The 16,662-nt window shown below is 40.7% G+C and overlaps 1 protein-coding gene across 2 annotated transcripts in view; it reads right to left on the bottom strand.

The window, feature by feature from the left end:
• Positions 1-16,662, bottom strand: part of SNX14 (sorting nexin 14) — a 40,715-nt gene that overhangs the window by 17,391 nt on the left and 6,662 nt on the right. The window contains exons 6-16 of one of the 2 annotated variants that reach the window (XM_054974258.1): positions 16,182-16,269; positions 14,561-14,645; positions 13,652-13,808; positions 12,106-12,181; positions 10,816-10,860; positions 10,629-10,709; positions 10,277-10,391; positions 7,942-8,097; positions 7,347-7,471; positions 5,917-5,975; positions 472-498 (exon numbers count right to left, since the gene is read on the bottom strand). In XM_054974258.1, coding sequence (XP_054830233.1) covers positions 472-498; positions 5,917-5,975; positions 7,347-7,471; positions 7,942-8,097; positions 10,277-10,391; positions 10,629-10,709; positions 10,816-10,860; positions 12,106-12,181; positions 13,652-13,808; positions 14,561-14,645; positions 16,182-16,269 — 1,014 coding nt within the window. The remainder of the gene's footprint in view (positions 1-471; positions 499-5,916; positions 5,976-7,346; positions 7,472-7,941; positions 8,098-10,276; positions 10,392-10,628; positions 10,710-10,815; positions 10,861-12,105; positions 12,182-13,651; positions 13,809-14,560; positions 14,646-16,181; positions 16,270-16,662) is intronic. The other variant, XM_054974267.1, reaches the window with a different exon arrangement.

Consider the following 16,662-nt stretch of genomic DNA (forward strand, 5'->3'; position numbering starts at 1 on the left):
ACTACTAACAAACAAAAGAGGACCTTCACAAATGTTACTAACTTTAACCATTTTGACTACTAATGTATTTGTATCATTACCTAAAAGCTTGACAGGAACTAAAGTTTTAAATATTTAATAGTTTCACACTGTTGTAGTTAACGTAAGATTATTGTGCTAGCATATATATACTAGAAACAGAAATTGCTCTTCTGCCCAGAGGTGATAAATATTTATGAATGCTAAGTGACATATTTCTAGAGTTAAGAAAACTGATGTTTGAATAACGCTATGCATTAAAAACAAGCTGAATGCCATATTCTCCCTTAATATTAGAAATGATGGGAATGTGCAGTTTCTTAGGAGATTTCAATATGAATTCAGCTTAGAAATTGTAGGCCAGGATGCTACTTGATATAAAGGCAGTATGAGAGAGTCACAAATAAGTGCACTGTCAACAGGCAACACGGATGGCATGTCAGCTTGACTTACCGGAAGTCATCCAAACTGAGGCTACTTCTGCAACAACAGGCAAATAATATTACCCCACAAGCCAAGAAGAGAAGGAAATACAGAGGAACAGAATTGTTTTACTCAATCAATGCTGGCTTAGAATGGTTGCGGCACCCCAGTGTGCTTACTCAGAAGATCTGCTTGTTGTTAAAGTGTCCCCCATTGCAAAGACAAGCTGATGTCCCAAGCACACGTGGGCGGGGAATAAACAATTAGAGATGAGCAAAGTCCCTGTTTCGTTTCAGTGACATTTGCTCAAAGTCAAGCTACAACGTCATGCATTTATCTGAACAGTGAACATAAAAGGCTACAGTGGCTCTGCTGAGCGAAGATTAGCAAAGCCTGGTTTCTGCAAACCACGAAACAATTCTGTAGGAGGATTATCATCTTCTCCCCTGGAAAGGCTCCTGTGTGTACCCCAAAAGCACAACTTAAAACAAGCTTGTTCAGTAATTTTATTTCCATGCTAGGAAAAGCTTCTTCAGCTAAGTTTGTGTCAGGCAGCTGTCAAAGGAACCAATGTGCTGTGCAGAAAAAAAAAAGCTAGCAAAGCTACTCTATAATCAAAGCCAGGATTGAGAAAAATAGTATTTAGCATGGCAATAAACACTGTAATACCCAAAGTATTTTAATATCAGTGGAAATAAGCATTGAAATGCATGTGGTAGAAGACTAACACTTTCCTAGTTTATAATGAACAAAACACAGAAGTTATGGAAGTCAGCCCTTTAGTTTGGCTACACTGCTGCATTGCCAACACAGCCATATTTTGCATCATTCTATAGCCATGGTCCTTAAAATTGTGGCCTGTAGAAAAGCTAAAGGAAGTGGTACATAGGCTCTGCCTGGAATCAGCTAGTAGCACCTCCTACCCAGCCCCACTGCCTGCTGAGAGCAAGCCACATCTGCTCAGAACAGCTGCAGGGGCACTAACAGGTCACAGGCCGGGGTGGGGTGGGGGGGAAGGAGGGCAATGATGGACACATGCCTATGGCTCCCTCCCATTCTACAACTGGCTAGAGCAAGCCAAGCTTGTTCAGATCAGGCCAGCGGTAGTTCAGGTCTTGCAGCACTAAAACAAGTAAGGCACAAGAAGTGGCAGCAGTGGGTAAAAAAGAAAGGAACAAATTAGAGACGAGGACAGAGCACTGTGGAGAGATGAGAAGAGACCAAGAACAGAATGTAGTAGCAGGACAAGGGAAGAACAAGAAGCCAGTTTTCTTTCTGGAAGTTTAATTTATTATCTTTCAAGGTATTTTTTAAAAATTAATTTCCAGTGAAGATGGGCATGTGACTATTCTATTCTATTCTATTCTATTCTATTCTATTCTATTCTATTCTATTCTATTCTATTCTATTCTATTCTATTCTATTCTCCTGCAGAGGAATTTCAAAGGGAGATGAGAAAGACAATGCATCCACCTGGACTGAATCGAGACACAGGCATCTTGTCTCTTTACCAATGCTGATTTCGCCACATCCACTACCCCTCTGCATACCCCACCCTATTCAATCACACCTGCCATTGTCATTCTCCAGCTTTTGTAATCACTCCACTCCCCAAGATATAAGGACAGATGGACTCACATTCTAGCTGTATCTGAAGATGTGAGTTATTTCAATCCTTTTGGGAAAAAGTACTTGAAAAAATTGAATTTATCACCAGTTGCAAGATACCAAGGTCTGTATGGCCCCTTCCAACTCTGTGATTCTGTGAAAAACCCTGTAGTTTTATTAAACTACTGGGAAGACCCTAAGATACCAAAAATTAAAATCAACATCATATTTTCACTGCTAGCTATCACTAAATTAATGATTGCATCCCACAAACTGGCATGTCTGTATATGGGACCATTTCATAATGGAAAAAATTAGCAACCAATTGGCACAAAGAGAAAACCAAAATCATAAATCCCACCGACTGGAACAATGGACCCCAGTTCTGGAATATCTAATCATGGAAGAAAAATTGACAAATACTACAGCGAAGCTAGACCTACTATTTTCTATGGCATGTTTATGACAACAACCTGAATGTTTATAGTTTTTTCATAAATAATACTATGTTAAGACCAAATGAAGAACATAACTATGAATCTGAGATAGGAGGCTTGTTAATGTGTTGGTTTGTTACTAGTTGCTCTTAGTCTAAGTTGTTATTGTTCTGGAAAAAATGAAAAATGGAATAAAATATAATTTCCAAAAAAAAAAAAAGTGAGCTATGGCTCACGAAAGCTCATACCTACCACAAATTTTGTTAGTCTTATAGGTGCTACTGGACTCTTGCTCTTTTCTACTGCTACAGACAGACTGGCTACCCATCTTGATCTGATGCCAAATAAGTTTGAGATCTCTGGAACTACAAGTTGTATCCTACCAACTGCCAGCACAGACACTGTTTTTCTCGATGTTCCCCTTCCTACTACAGCTCCAGTTTAATCCCTGAAAAGATGATGCTGGAGATGGTGGGACCCACAAGGACAAAATGCCATGCAGACAGGGAGCCACAGTGATGAGGGAGGATCAGGTGAAAGCTTCCCTTTCTCCCTCTTCCATTAGTGAGTACAACAATCTCCACCATCAATTATTCTGAGGTCAGAAGGGCTGCTGAAAGAAAGAACATGTATGGAGGATCAACATGTGCCACCTGGTGGCGTGCAAACATATGCAAACAATTAACCTGGAGTGAACCGACTGTCCCACTCCAGCGAGCTCATTCTCCTCAAATGTTCAAACGTTTGAATTGACCTTTGTAGCCTGTTAAAATGTGTGGTCATCACCCACCAGATCCCTCCTCCTGACATCATGTAAAGGAAGCATTAAAGAGCTTTGGTATTTTCCAAATGTTTCTCAACAAATGGAAGTGATTTAAAAAATCCCTACTCATGTTTAGCACCACTAAAAATGCACATTTATGAGCTCCTGCTTTTACTATACAATGAAATGCTAAGCAGAGTTATTCCAGTCTAAAACCATTTATTTCAGTGGTCTTAGACTGGATTAACTGTGCTTAGAATTTCACTGAAAATATCCTATTTCCAGGCACCAGCTCAACAGAAATTGTTACAGTGCATTTACAATGGTTAATCCTTCAAAGAGTTCTTACAATCTAAGCTCATTGAGATCAGCAGCTTTCCACGAACGATGCAAAGCCAAATTATTCAAAAAGACTTTTTACTCAGATAGGAGGGGATCTCAGATGATCCGCTAATGAGTTAGGAACCATAGACCTTACCACTATGTTGTATTGATTACTAATAATGCTACGTCTTTGTGAACTTGTATCTATTTACCCTATGACATTGTTCTTTTACTAATCTCACACTGTGTAATACACCTTGAGTCTCAGTGAGAAAGATGGACTATAAATGACCTAAATAAAAATAAATAAATAAACAGGGTTAGAATTTTATGACTGCATATGACTGCATTGTTAATTACTGACTGTGCTTACGCACCAAACCCAAACCCAGGCTCTGACTCGAGACGTGCTCCAAGGACAGAAATGCCTGCTCTTTCTGCAGGTGCAAAGTCAGCCTCTGTGGAGGCAGAAGGCAAACTCCCGGCCTCTACACATATACCCTGAGCTTTAATGATTTCTGTGCAAAACTGGTTTGGGTCATTTGATCAACTATTATCTTTTGAAAAGTTTAGATATTTTAATATGTTTCAGACAAAATGTACTTAATGCAGGGAACACTGATATCACAGACATATGTCTGTACTAAACTTAAAAAGCTATGTGAAACAAATAGCTAAAGAAAAATAACTTTTAATACTAGAGCTATATTTTATATGGGAAACTGACAAGTGAACCATTTAAAAGATGGTAAATTGCAGAGCCACGGAGAAACTAATGTGGGATTATGCAAGCCAGGTCCTGTTAAATGGATTTATCCTGGGAAATCAGAAAATAATTCCTTCACACAAAGCTGTTTTGAAAGTCTCGTATAGCAAGCTGCCAAAGTTCAGGAGACTGAATACCAAGACCTACCTGCCACTAAGCACAAGAGGACTACACCACTGCCAATTTCACATCCCATACTATTCTGGTAAAATGCATGTGTGAAGCAGCAGAGCCCTATTCCACCAAAGGGTTAATTTGAGAACTAAGTGCTCAGCTCTCTTGACAAGATGAACCTGATTTGAAATGCTATTGCTCCTTGTTCTCTCCTCGCAGTCCTGTACCTAGGAGAATAGTGCCAAGTGGTTTTAGAGCTGGCAGAGGGAAGAAAGGAGCAGTGATGTGGGACTTCTGGAAGATTGCCAAAAGCAAGGTGTTCTATGGGTTAAGACAGGTCACTTGAATATGGGAATGGGGCTACTTGAATCACTTTAGCCTGATTGAAAGGCTCACAGAGCCTTTTGGGTGGCTGCTCAAATCACCTCTGTTTGATGGCAGCGCGACATTAGACTCCCTCCCCCCTTTTTTGCAGTTTGCATTGTTATAGCTAAAGTTTCCTTAACATTCCATCTATTTATATGTGAGCAAAAACATTGCTATTACCAGACGGATTCTTACATACAAGTTAGGATTCAGAGCTCAAAGTAGGTAGGGGATTTCTTCTGCCACTTTGAATGAGTTTTTTCTGTTTTCTGCTGACAAGAGGAGGCTTCATTCCCCCCCCCACTTGCTGAGTCTAAACCCTCAGAGGGATAGGGTTGTCATTCCTTTAAGAGCCTTTCCAAACCTGGCAAAGCCATCAGAAAACCCTTCCTGGGTCCCAGGATGATCGCACTCACAAATAAAGACTACTATTTAGAAAGACAGAACTCTTCATTAGTTTAAGAATTAAGCAAAGTTATTAAAAAACCAGTACAATCTCAGTAGATTGTCCTGGCTTGCTGATACATGTATTACTTCAGCTTGTACTCTAATTCATAGGCTAAGAGTAGACTACATGTTAAAAGTTTAGCAATACTTGATTCTGCTCATACCATTAAAAGAAAATAATGTCAACTGGCCACTTTCGCTAGCTGGGTCTGAAGCACCAAGCACAATATATCAAAGGTAGACTGCCTGCCTTGACTTTCTCAGGTGTATATGGATGTTTGCCATTTAGAAATGCAAGACCGTCCAGCTATATATCTAAGAAATCTACAGGAGCAACATATTTTTGGCTGCAGTGATGGGGGAGGGGAAAGGTAGTCGTACTCTGCAGACAGAAATCCTTTCCATCTGCAGAAATTACTGCCACATCCAATCCTGTGTTTGAAACATCTAGTTACACTGAAAACATCAGGCAGCACTCAAATACTAAAAAACAGACAGACAGTGAGATGAAGAGTTTATACAGACTACATCATATATTTTTATGCATTCCTTAATCTTTGTTTAGCTTCACATATATTTTCCTTTACAAACTCAGTGGGTAAAAATGTTTGGCAGCTGCATTCACATGCAGTCAGATATAACGCACTCACCTGTTGAATCTGGCATTGCGCGTTGGAGATTCAACTCCTTTTAAGAGATGCCTAAAATACTAAGCCAGGATATATAAGAAAAAAATTAATAGCTTGCCATCACTTTTTTCCAAGAAACCACTTCTAGCATCGTGGTCATATTTCTACTTTAATAATTTTAAGAAAAAAGAATTACATTTGCTCCAAAAATTAACACACATGCAAAGAGCAAGATTAACTTTTCTTTTTACTCTTAGTTCTCCAAGACTTCTGTGGTTTGCCCTTAAGGGGAAGAGAAGCCTCACAGTGAAACAAATCCTGCAGAGTCACCACCCCTGGGATGGAGTTTTGGTGCCCATGTGACCCCACATGCTCTGCAGCATCTTTTCTGCCAGAAGCCAATGACAGCTGCTGCTGCTAAACAGGATGGAGATTTGCACACCTGGGAGCAACGATCCTTCCCCTTCCAAGCAGAGCTCCAGACACTCTAAAATGGCTGTCCAGCCCCTACCCAGCCTTGCCCTTCCTTGCTTCACAACTATTTATTATTTGCATTGACAGGACTTTGAGGACAGAAGCGCATTTGAAGAAACTGCGGTAGGCATCTCTGAAGCCATAGGACAGGGTGGAACATAAATCTAATATCAATGAATAATGATATCCACAGAGTCTACTGATCCTTCTCACAGTTACACAAAATGTAGTCTAAAACTGTGGCAAATTCAAAGAATGTAAGCTCTCTTTGTAGGAGCAAATTGCAGGGGAGGCAAGAGAAAATGACAACGTTCTTTCCCTTTTGCTACTCCTTTTTATCTCTGCTTCTGCAGCCCTCCCTGCTTATCTTTGACAGCTTGCCCTCAAACACCACCTCTCCATCCCACTCCTGAACTCACAGTCAAGAAGAAACTCAGCTTGAACAGGAGGGAAAATCCAAGCAGACCCATGCCCTGCCCCAGGGGTCAGAGTTAGGGGATCAGCCAAGGACTCAGCTGATCGGCAGCTCAGACATAAGCGCCAAGCGGACTTCAGTGCTTAACACTGCGGGCGTTCTCTCTGCTCAACTAGTAAAAGTCCCCAAATGGCAACACCTGCTCACTGCGATCCTTTGCTGCAGACAGTCCTCAGCAGCAGGAGAGAAGCAGGCAGGCTTTGGAGGTTGGGTGGCAATTTTCTACAAAGGTAGAAGTTCTCCGCAGAAACCATCTCCTGTGCTCCCCTCCTCCCACTCACTCGTGCTCCCTTTTTAAAACAGGCAACAGTTGTTTCACTGTTGAATTGTCAATGGAGAGTCCAATAAACCAGCTTTCTTGGATCACAGTAACATCACAGACAGATTCCAGAAATCATCATAACCAAACAAAAATGGTGGGGAACTAAAACATCTGTACTACCATTTGAGCATAAAAATTCATCTAAACAAACTGGCAAACACTGCCTGTTTTCAGGCTTACCTCACTGCTATGACAAAACATAGGAGTGAAGACATTCTCTAGGAGACACAAAACATGTTCATAGGCTTCGAAAAAGCATCGCATGGTTTGTAGCTTCACAACTTCCTCATAGGGGCCTTCAGCAACTGTGGGTGACAACACAGAAAACAATGACTGGAATTCTTTGCAAAAAAAATGTCTGAAATGTAAAAAAAATGCTTGGCAGCAGAGTATTTAAACATTATTCGCAAGATCTCCAAGTTGAATATTCAGTGTTTAGATAATCTTTTTCCTTCAACACAACTCATTGGGAGCTAGCCAATGTCAAGGTAGAACAGACATCTTGACAGTGAAATGATACACAAAGGGTAGGAAGGAAGTAGACGAGACCAAAACAGGCAACGAGGAGACAGAGTATGAAGGGGATTTCCTTTATCCGTGTATTTGGGTCATGAGGACAATAATATATTTAGCACATCAACATCTCTACTAACGTATGGTCTGCAATAAAAAAAGATTACAACAGCTGTGCCAGCTGCCATAGTTATCACTTTTCCTGTCCCAACTACTGTCTGTTCAGCATCAGTTAAGTTATCCTTTTAGTTTTACCACTTACTACTTTTTATTTCTTCCACAATGAAAGGATCAAATTGAATTTTGTCAATACTTTCATCCAAGCAATACGTTCTGAAAATTTTCTGCACTTCTTCATGGAGGGTCATCTTCTCAGCATCTGGTAATTCTGGTTGCAAAATTTTGTTATTGAATTCCTCTGTTGGTAGAAGAAAAGGTGAAAATGTATTATCATAAATACTAACAACAGGAAGTATTCACTCTTAGGCTGGAGGAAACTGCTCCAGCCTGAAGAGCCTCCCTTCAATGTAAGTGGTTCATCCTAGACTCCTTAAGCTTCAAACTTTGCTTAGTTGGGTGGTAGGAAACACGCCAACATTCCTTTTCAACAGAAATTTAAGATAAGGTCCTTTAGACCAAACATTCACTCGTTCATTCATTCATAGTCCGCCTTTCTCACTGAGACTCAAAGCGGATTACATAGTGTGAGATTAGTACCAGCCTGTAGCAAGGACAAGGGCAGGCATTTCCATACAGTGTCGAGAACATTTCCATAAACAATGTCACAGGGTAAATGAATACAGGTTTACAAAGACATAGCATTAGCAAGGATCCAATATGGGGTTGGAGAATTACTGAAACAGGACATAATCAATTTTAGGACTGACATTAAACAACATGAAGCACAGGTAGTATATAGGAGTACATATTTAAAGCAACCGATAATATGTAAGGTAGCATAATGGTGAAGTCTATGGTTCCTAACTCATTAGCGAAACATCTGAGACCCCCCTCCTTACAATACCACCCCTCCTATCTGAGAAAAAGGCCTTTTTGAATAATTCAGTTTTGCATTGTTTATAGAAAGCCAGGAGCATGGGGGCTCTCCTGACCTTCTTAAGCAGGCCGTTCCATAGGGTAGGGGCTACCACAGAGAAAGCCCGTGTACGGGCTGCTGTTGATTTCGCCCATGTACAGGCTGGCACCTGCAAAATACCCTGTTCAGATGAGCGAAGCTGCCATGGAGGGACATAGGTAGGTAGGCTGGACCAAGGCTGTGAAGAGGGACATGTACTAATCAATACCTTGAACTGAGCACAGTAACTGACAGGCAGCCAATGAAGTGACTGTAGGATGGGAGTAATGCTCCTGCTCCTGCTAACAGTCAAGCTGCTGCATTTTGCATTAATTGAAGCCTCCTAGTTAACTTAGATGGGAGACCAATGTATAGTTGCAAACACTGATTATAAGGATTAAAAAATAACAACATGCATACCTGAACTGTTACCTGTTAACACTACATGTATGTGGGTGCATAAGCGTGAGCCATCAAGTCGTCATCAACTTACCACAATCCCATAGGGTTTTTCAAGGAAAGATTACTTTAAAAAATGGTTTGCCATTGCCTGCCTCTGCATAGTGAACTTGGACTACCCTGGTGGTCACCCATTCAAGTACTAACTGTGGACAATCCTGCTTAACTTCTGAGATCTGATCGAGATGAGGCTACCTGGACTGTCCAGGTCAGGGTATAAACTGCATCACTCCTCTGAAATTACAAATGCTCTCAATATCCCTGCAACATATTCCATAAAAATAGAATCTAAGCTAGCACAGGCCAGCAGTAAAAACTCATACTTCCCCCATCTCTTCAGCTATCCTAAGAGCATTTTCTGGGAGTAAGCCCCATTGGATAGACTAAAATAGGATTCTTAATAAGTTCTTCTCTCTCTGTCATTCCCCTAAGGTTTACTCCAACCAGCGGTAGAGGGCAAAGTTTGGGTCAGGTACAAATACCCCCCCATTCAATTTTACCACCATCAATACTAGATAAAACCTTCTTAAACTGGTAAATTGACAATTGACACAACTGGGAATCTAGGTACCAGATCTACAGGACTTTACCCTAAGGACTTTTAATATATGGAAAAATGGTAGTGACATGTCTGTAAAAACAAAATCGTATTTGACTCGCTTCAAATAATACATCTCAGAATAGGACTATCTCATGCTTTTGTCCTCTAATGTAATACAACTGGCTTTTAATACACAGCAGAAAACAACTTCAAGTAAAAATTTATCTCCACATAGCCTTAAGATTGCAGTGCAAAGTTAAAAAAATTATCAACCAACTTATTTTAAATGAGCTACAGAATTCTAACTCCACCCCCCCCCCATAGCATTTCTCTACTTGCCCCATCCCTGTCCTCTCTAATTTTTGTTTCATGCCCACTAACTGAAAACGATTCTGGCAGGGACCTCCCTACTCTTCCTATTGTACTTAAGCAGACATATATAGCAATTATTACTACTTATCACCAAAATGGCTGTTTGATATTGCGTGCAATAAGAACAGAACAGCAGACGTAGAATCTTACCTACATCCAAACAAAATTGCAACACGTGCACTGCTGCTTCCTGTTTCAGAAAATTCATAAAGAGGAAGAAAAGATCCTGCTGGTCTCTAATTTCCTTCAGATCTAGTTTCAAGGCCTGAAAAAAGTGGAAAATGCAATTTATTTCCTATTGTCTGAAATAATGCTTCCTCTCTAGCCCCAAATTTAAATGCATACATTCCTAGTGTTAGAACCAATACGTCTGTACTACAAAACAGAAATTTTCTTCCAACACAAGGCCACTTCCACTGGCAGAAATCTCCGCCATTTGCACAACAGAGCTGCATGTAAACTTTAAACATTATTTTAAAATCCATTTTCTTTATATGCTTACAGAAGGCTTCTTATTTCTAGGCTCCGCAAACTTCTGCAGAAATGGAACCCTAACAGATGCAGGTTCTGTGGCTTTTTCAGGCTGCCAGAGACAAAGGGGAAAAAAATAATCCATGCAAGAAAGATCTTATGACTCCACAACAAGCACTATTTTATTTTGGGGTGGTTTTTTTTTTGTCAATACTCACTGGACTGTCATCAATGAAAATAAGTAGCAAGTGATTCACAGTATCCTAATAAAAGAAAAAAAATTAATACAGAGCAAGAGGAACATGCATGAAGATTGTTTTATCACGCCCTGCCCCACCTGGCTCCTCCTCAGGAAAGTCAGGGAAATCTGCACATCACTGTTCTAAAAGGCACCAAATAGCAGCCACAAGAAGGCGGGGGGGAGGCGCGGGGGGGAGGGATCTCATTTGTATGTCAAAGTCCTCTGGAAGCACGTCTGACCCTACTGGCAGGGCTGACATGACGGAGATACAGAAATATACCATACATCAGTACAAAAGGCAGCGGCAAGACTGCTGACTAGCATTCCAGTTTGCTTCCGAGCCCAATTCAATTTAATGGTTATTACCTTTAAAGACCTATTCGGCTTGGGATCAGGGTATGTGAAAGACCACTTCCTTTCCTATGAGCCTGCTAGTCAATTTATAGGCAAGGTCCTATTTCATGTGCTCCCATCTTCAGAAGTGAGGTAAGGAGGCAATCGGGATGCATTCTTCTCAGTGGTGGGTGACATCCCACTTGTGGAACTTCCTCTTATACAATGGCTCTTCTGGCACCAAACTTACCTGGATTTACCTCCCCACCTTTTTTGTCCTTGACTGCTTGTATTATACGGTTGACGAGCCAGCTGTACATCATTTATGCTACCTGCCAGCATTGTGACAAACTGTCAGACTGTTATTAAAGAGTCCTTTCTTATTGCTGTACACTGCACAGGGAAGCTGTTTATTTAAAAGTGCCCAAACAAGCAACTGCTTCTGCCCCCCTCCCCAACTGCCCTTTAAAACCCTTTCCTCCCCACCAGCAGCTACCTCTGGCCACAGAGTCCTGCTGAGAGAGAAATATTGCAATAAGGCAATTGCAGGGAGGGATAGAGGGGAGTACAGCAGGCCAGCTCCACCTTCCATATACCTGCTTTGTGCTTTAATGTTCATACATTTTAGTCTGATCCAACAGAGAAAGGGGAACAGAAAATAGGCCACTAACATTAATAATCAAAAAGCCCACACAAAACCTGTTCAGCCAGAATACCACCAAACGAACTTTAAAACAAGATATACTAAAACTCAAAATATCGTAAGACAAAAACTTTATAGAAACTTTAATCTCACATGTCAATGACTGCTGTCATCCCAACGAAACCCTATGAATCCCTACTTCAAAGCTAAAATTTCAGGTTTTTGTTTTTTTAAAAAAAGTGCAGCATCTTTGCGGGAGCAGAAAGAAAGAAACTACGGTTGAACACTCACCGGATCAGCTAAGAAGTCCATGGAGGGAAGAAACACGGAACCGGACAAGATTTCTCTTACAAGTAAGGAGAGGGATCTGAAAGGATGACACAAGAAAAGATCTTAGGCACTTTTGCTTTCTCTCTCCCTTGAAATTAAAGAGCTTCCATAATACAGTATTGAGTTCAAACTAGTGAACAAAAATTCTCACTCTACAGTTAACAAAATATTATGTACACGTCCGCTCACAATGGCCCTTTCTGTCCCTAGCTCTTTGCTGTAAGTTAGGGCCAATTTCAGGCATTTGGAATGCATAATTGATCCTTACAATCTGCTCCAAAAATATCTGGAAAAAAATACAGTGCTAAAAACTATAGCAGATGAGCAATTTTCCCTTTTAAGCCTTCTATAAAAGAATCAGATGGTTGGATGACATCCATTTTCACCAGTTTTCCCTTCCCATGGTAGTCCTCCAACTCCTGCTTCCTGCTGCTCCTGAGGGTCTTGTGTCCCCAAGGAGCAGCACTTCAGGAAGCACTTTGGGCTGCAGCAAGAGGGAGAAGCAGGTGAAGTTGCTCCTCTGTGGACAGAAGTTTTAGATGGGATCTCACTAGGTGGACAGAAACACTGGAGACTGGATTAGACGCTCTGAGTGCTGCGGTATTTACAGATATAGATCCTTACTGTCCTCTCCTTTGCTTGAGACCACAGAAAAGGTGATGCTGCAGGATCCACTTGGACAAAAAGATCTCAGGAGTTTGCTGGAGGAAGGCGGTGGTAGGAAAGATCTGGAAGTGCCTTCTATACTTGCACTTCAGAAGTCTATGACTGAAGCATCAACCATGCTCTAGTCTTCTTTTTTTTGCTAGCTTGTTTTGTATAAAGAGCAATATGTAACAGAGCAACTTAATTTAATGTAAGGTTAAATTAAATTCGAATCTTATATAGAATTTACACTAACATTACTTGAATGAAATTCCACGGACTGAATACAATTCCACGTAATAGGAACAAGAAGCTGTAGGAAGCAAAAGTATACATGTAATTCCTTCTTGGTATTTTCCTGCCGTGGCTCCCTACATGCAATTTAATTCAAAATTGCCCAGGGTTTAAGTAAATGTGAACGACAGCTCAAGTGATATTTCATGGGCACATCATAGTGTCTATGGAACTCTGGATTATTAGGTTAAATGTATTTAGGATAGAGATGTTAGTGACTCCATGAAAAACTGGCCATTTCCATCATGCACAGAAGGTTCTAGAAACCAAGCACAAGTAATGCAAGGCTCATGATTACTCTACTAGCCTCTTGAGTAATATTACAAGTGCTGATGACCGCATTCTAGTAATCCGGTTTCACAGGTCTTTTGCAAGACAAGGCTGAGTCATGCTACTGCTTGTTTTGCTGAGAGCTGAACCTTACTATTGTCAGCTTTACCCTGTTACTGTACTATTAAAAAGTACTGCATGCTATTACTTCAAATATTACTATTGCTGAGCCCACTTGGTTGGGGAGGGCGGACTATAAATCTAAGTAAATAAATAAATAATAAATAAATAAATATACCCGCAGTCAGTTGCTCTTGGAGGTAGAATATGGGAAAAAAGAAGTTCGGTAAGTTTCCTTAAATAAAGAAGTTCATCTCTTCTGCTTCTCAAAGCCACATGAAGCTCTGGCCCATACTCTTCTAATGCAGCTTGTGATAAATATTCAGCATTCTTCACTTCAAGTAAAAAGAAATTCAGAAAGGTTTTCCATTAGGGTTTGCTTATGCTGTTAAATATCAATGTACATCAATTAGAAAAAAACACAAAGCAATAGCTTTAGTTAACAATGAGTCCTAAAGGGTTGGACCCTGTGACTGTTCCTGATAGTTGCAGAGCCTTCCTCCAGTATAAGAAACCTTTTGCAGATGGAAGGTTTCTCTGCTAGGAGAACAGAGTCATGGGATACAAGCTAGGATGTTTCTGCTGTAAAGAGCGAATATGAAAACAGGCAGGTTCCAGATCTACAAACTGTACCATGTTTTCTCCATTGCTGTTTTGTACAAGAAAAGTTTACTTGAAACGACTACAGTATGTTACCTATAGGTGGTAGTTCTTAAGCTTTCAGGGCACTAGGGATTCATAATTAATGTCATATGCCATTTCCTCATTTCCTATCCGAAGCTCATATCAAACTAACACTGAAGTTTTGATATTCAATCAACAGGAAAAACAGTAATGCATAGTTAGGATCTTGGCCTATGTTCTTAGGCAGAGTTCTACACCTGCTTACTTGGGAGTACGCTCCATGCTGCAGCCACCTAACTGGTTTTTGTGTTCCATAAAGCAAGCAACAACATGTTGCACTTGTTAGGTTTACGTGTATATAGTAAAACTCAGCACATATGTTTGTATGGTACATAGAGAACAGAGTAGGTGTCATCATTTTAATGCTGTAAAAGATGTAACACAGAAAACAGTTTTATATTACCTTTCTGTCTAGCTTTTGCTATTACTTCTATATGCTTCATAGCTGCCTTCAGCATTTTCTTCGTTATAACAGATGGAATATCCACCTGAAAAATAAGCACAAAGGGGGAAAATTCTATTTACACTAAAAGGACTACTAGAAAGGGTATGTACTTAATTTATTTAATTTATTAAATTTCTAACCCACTCTCCCCACAAACAGGCTCAGGGCAGGTAACAACATGGTTAACTGGTTTTAACAACTAATTGTTAAAATCAGTAACAATAAATATAATATAAAATTAAAAACACAATACAAAATACAACGTACAGTTTAAAACCGTAAGACCATATTCAGCAGCAGCAAAATTCTAAAACAGTAACACCTCTTCAATAGTCAAATAGGGTAGGGCAGGCAGACAGAAGGCCAACCAGGTGGCCCGCTCAGATCTCAGTCTCTACCACAGGCCTGATGGAACATCTCTGTCTCACAGGGCCGGTGGAACAGTAGTAAGTCTGACAGGGCCCTGGTCTCAACGGTTGGGAGAGGGAGTTCCACAAGGCTGGTGCCAGGGCTGAAAAGGCCATGGCCCTAGTTGAGGCTAGGCGATCCTCCTTGGGGCCAAGGACCACCAGATGATATTGACTGGCTGAATGAAAAGCCTCCACGGACCATATGGTGAGAGGTGGTCCTGCAGGTATGTAGGTCCCAGTCCGTTTAGGGCTTTAAGCATCCTAGTCAGTACCTTAAACTTGACCCAGAATTCAACTGGGAGCCAGTGCAGCTGGCACAAGACGGGTTGAATATGTGCCCTAACCGGAGTCCCGGTGAGGATACATGCTGCCACATTCTGGACCAGCTATAATTTCCACATCGACTTCAAGGGCAGCCCTGCATAGAGTGAGTTACAGTAATCCAATCTGGAGATGACGGTTGCTTGGATTACTGTAGCCAGGTTGCTTGTCGAAAGGTAAAGAACAAGCTGCCTGATCTGCCAAAGGTAGTGAAATGCAGACCTGGCAAGTGCCGTGACTTGGGCCTCCACTGACAGAGAAGCATCCAGGACCATGCCCAGGCTCCTCACCGTCGGCATATGCACCAACAGTGCCCCATCTAGGCTTGGGAGCTGTATACGTCTTAACTAATCATACATACAAATACTCTATATGTAAACTAAAATATGTTTGCCAAAGAATGCTAAAACAATCCTGAAGATGCTTGTTTGAGGGAAAACAAGGAAATTAATTATAAATTAGATGTAAGAGACTCTAAGGCCAAACACAGGGGCCAGTTCACACGAAGTATCCTGGTATTACAACATCAAGTAGAAAAAATGCATTGTTATACAAGGATTGTTTTGAAGCATATGCACTTAACTTAGTTCACTGTTTCACCCAAGATGTCTCTGTGTACAGTAGTTTCATGAGCAGCATCTGATCTCCCAGCACTAAACTCAAATTCCCAGAATGGGATGGAGAAGGTCAGGTAGAGGGACGCCGCATTAACCATTCATGCAGTCTAAAACAGATGTAATCTTGCACTATGGATGGGCTCACAGGCCTCTCAAGCAATCTTAATACTATCTCCCAAGAGTCCTCCATTAAAAGCTCACTACTGTTCAAAACACTGTAAATACCATTACCTTGTAAATTCTGCGAAGTAACACTGATGCAAAGAACCGCAATGTCACTCTCAGTTCATCCACAAATGCTTCATCATCTGTTATATCCCTTCAAAATGTCAAAACAAAATACTGATCTGTACTGCTAATAATTCAAAACAAACCCAACATTAATAGGGCTCTTAGAATTACGAGCTGGGAGAAGCTTTGGCAACGTTTAATGGAAGGCACACACAGGGTCAAATTATCCCTTTAAGTCTTCATGCTAAATGAAGAATGATATACAAAGATCAGGGGCCCTTGAGTGAGTGTTCTGTGAAATGTGTAGAGTGCCAGACATTTTCTAGGGTAAAATAATAGCACAAGACCATTTTCAGATCCCTGTCACCAGATTATGAAAGCTAGTTTTACATTTCCAAATACTAAGAAAATAATTAGGTCATTTTTTCTGTCCTAATCATATATAATGAGGTCAACTGATCAGTCCTTTGTCCCTCCTGAC

This window comes from Eublepharis macularius, chromosome 1 (genome assembly GCF_028583425.1).
Source record: "Eublepharis macularius isolate TG4126 chromosome 1, MPM_Emac_v1.0, whole genome shotgun sequence".
In the NCBI taxonomy this organism is placed as follows: Eukaryota; Metazoa; Chordata; class Lepidosauria; order Squamata; family Eublepharidae; genus Eublepharis; species Eublepharis macularius.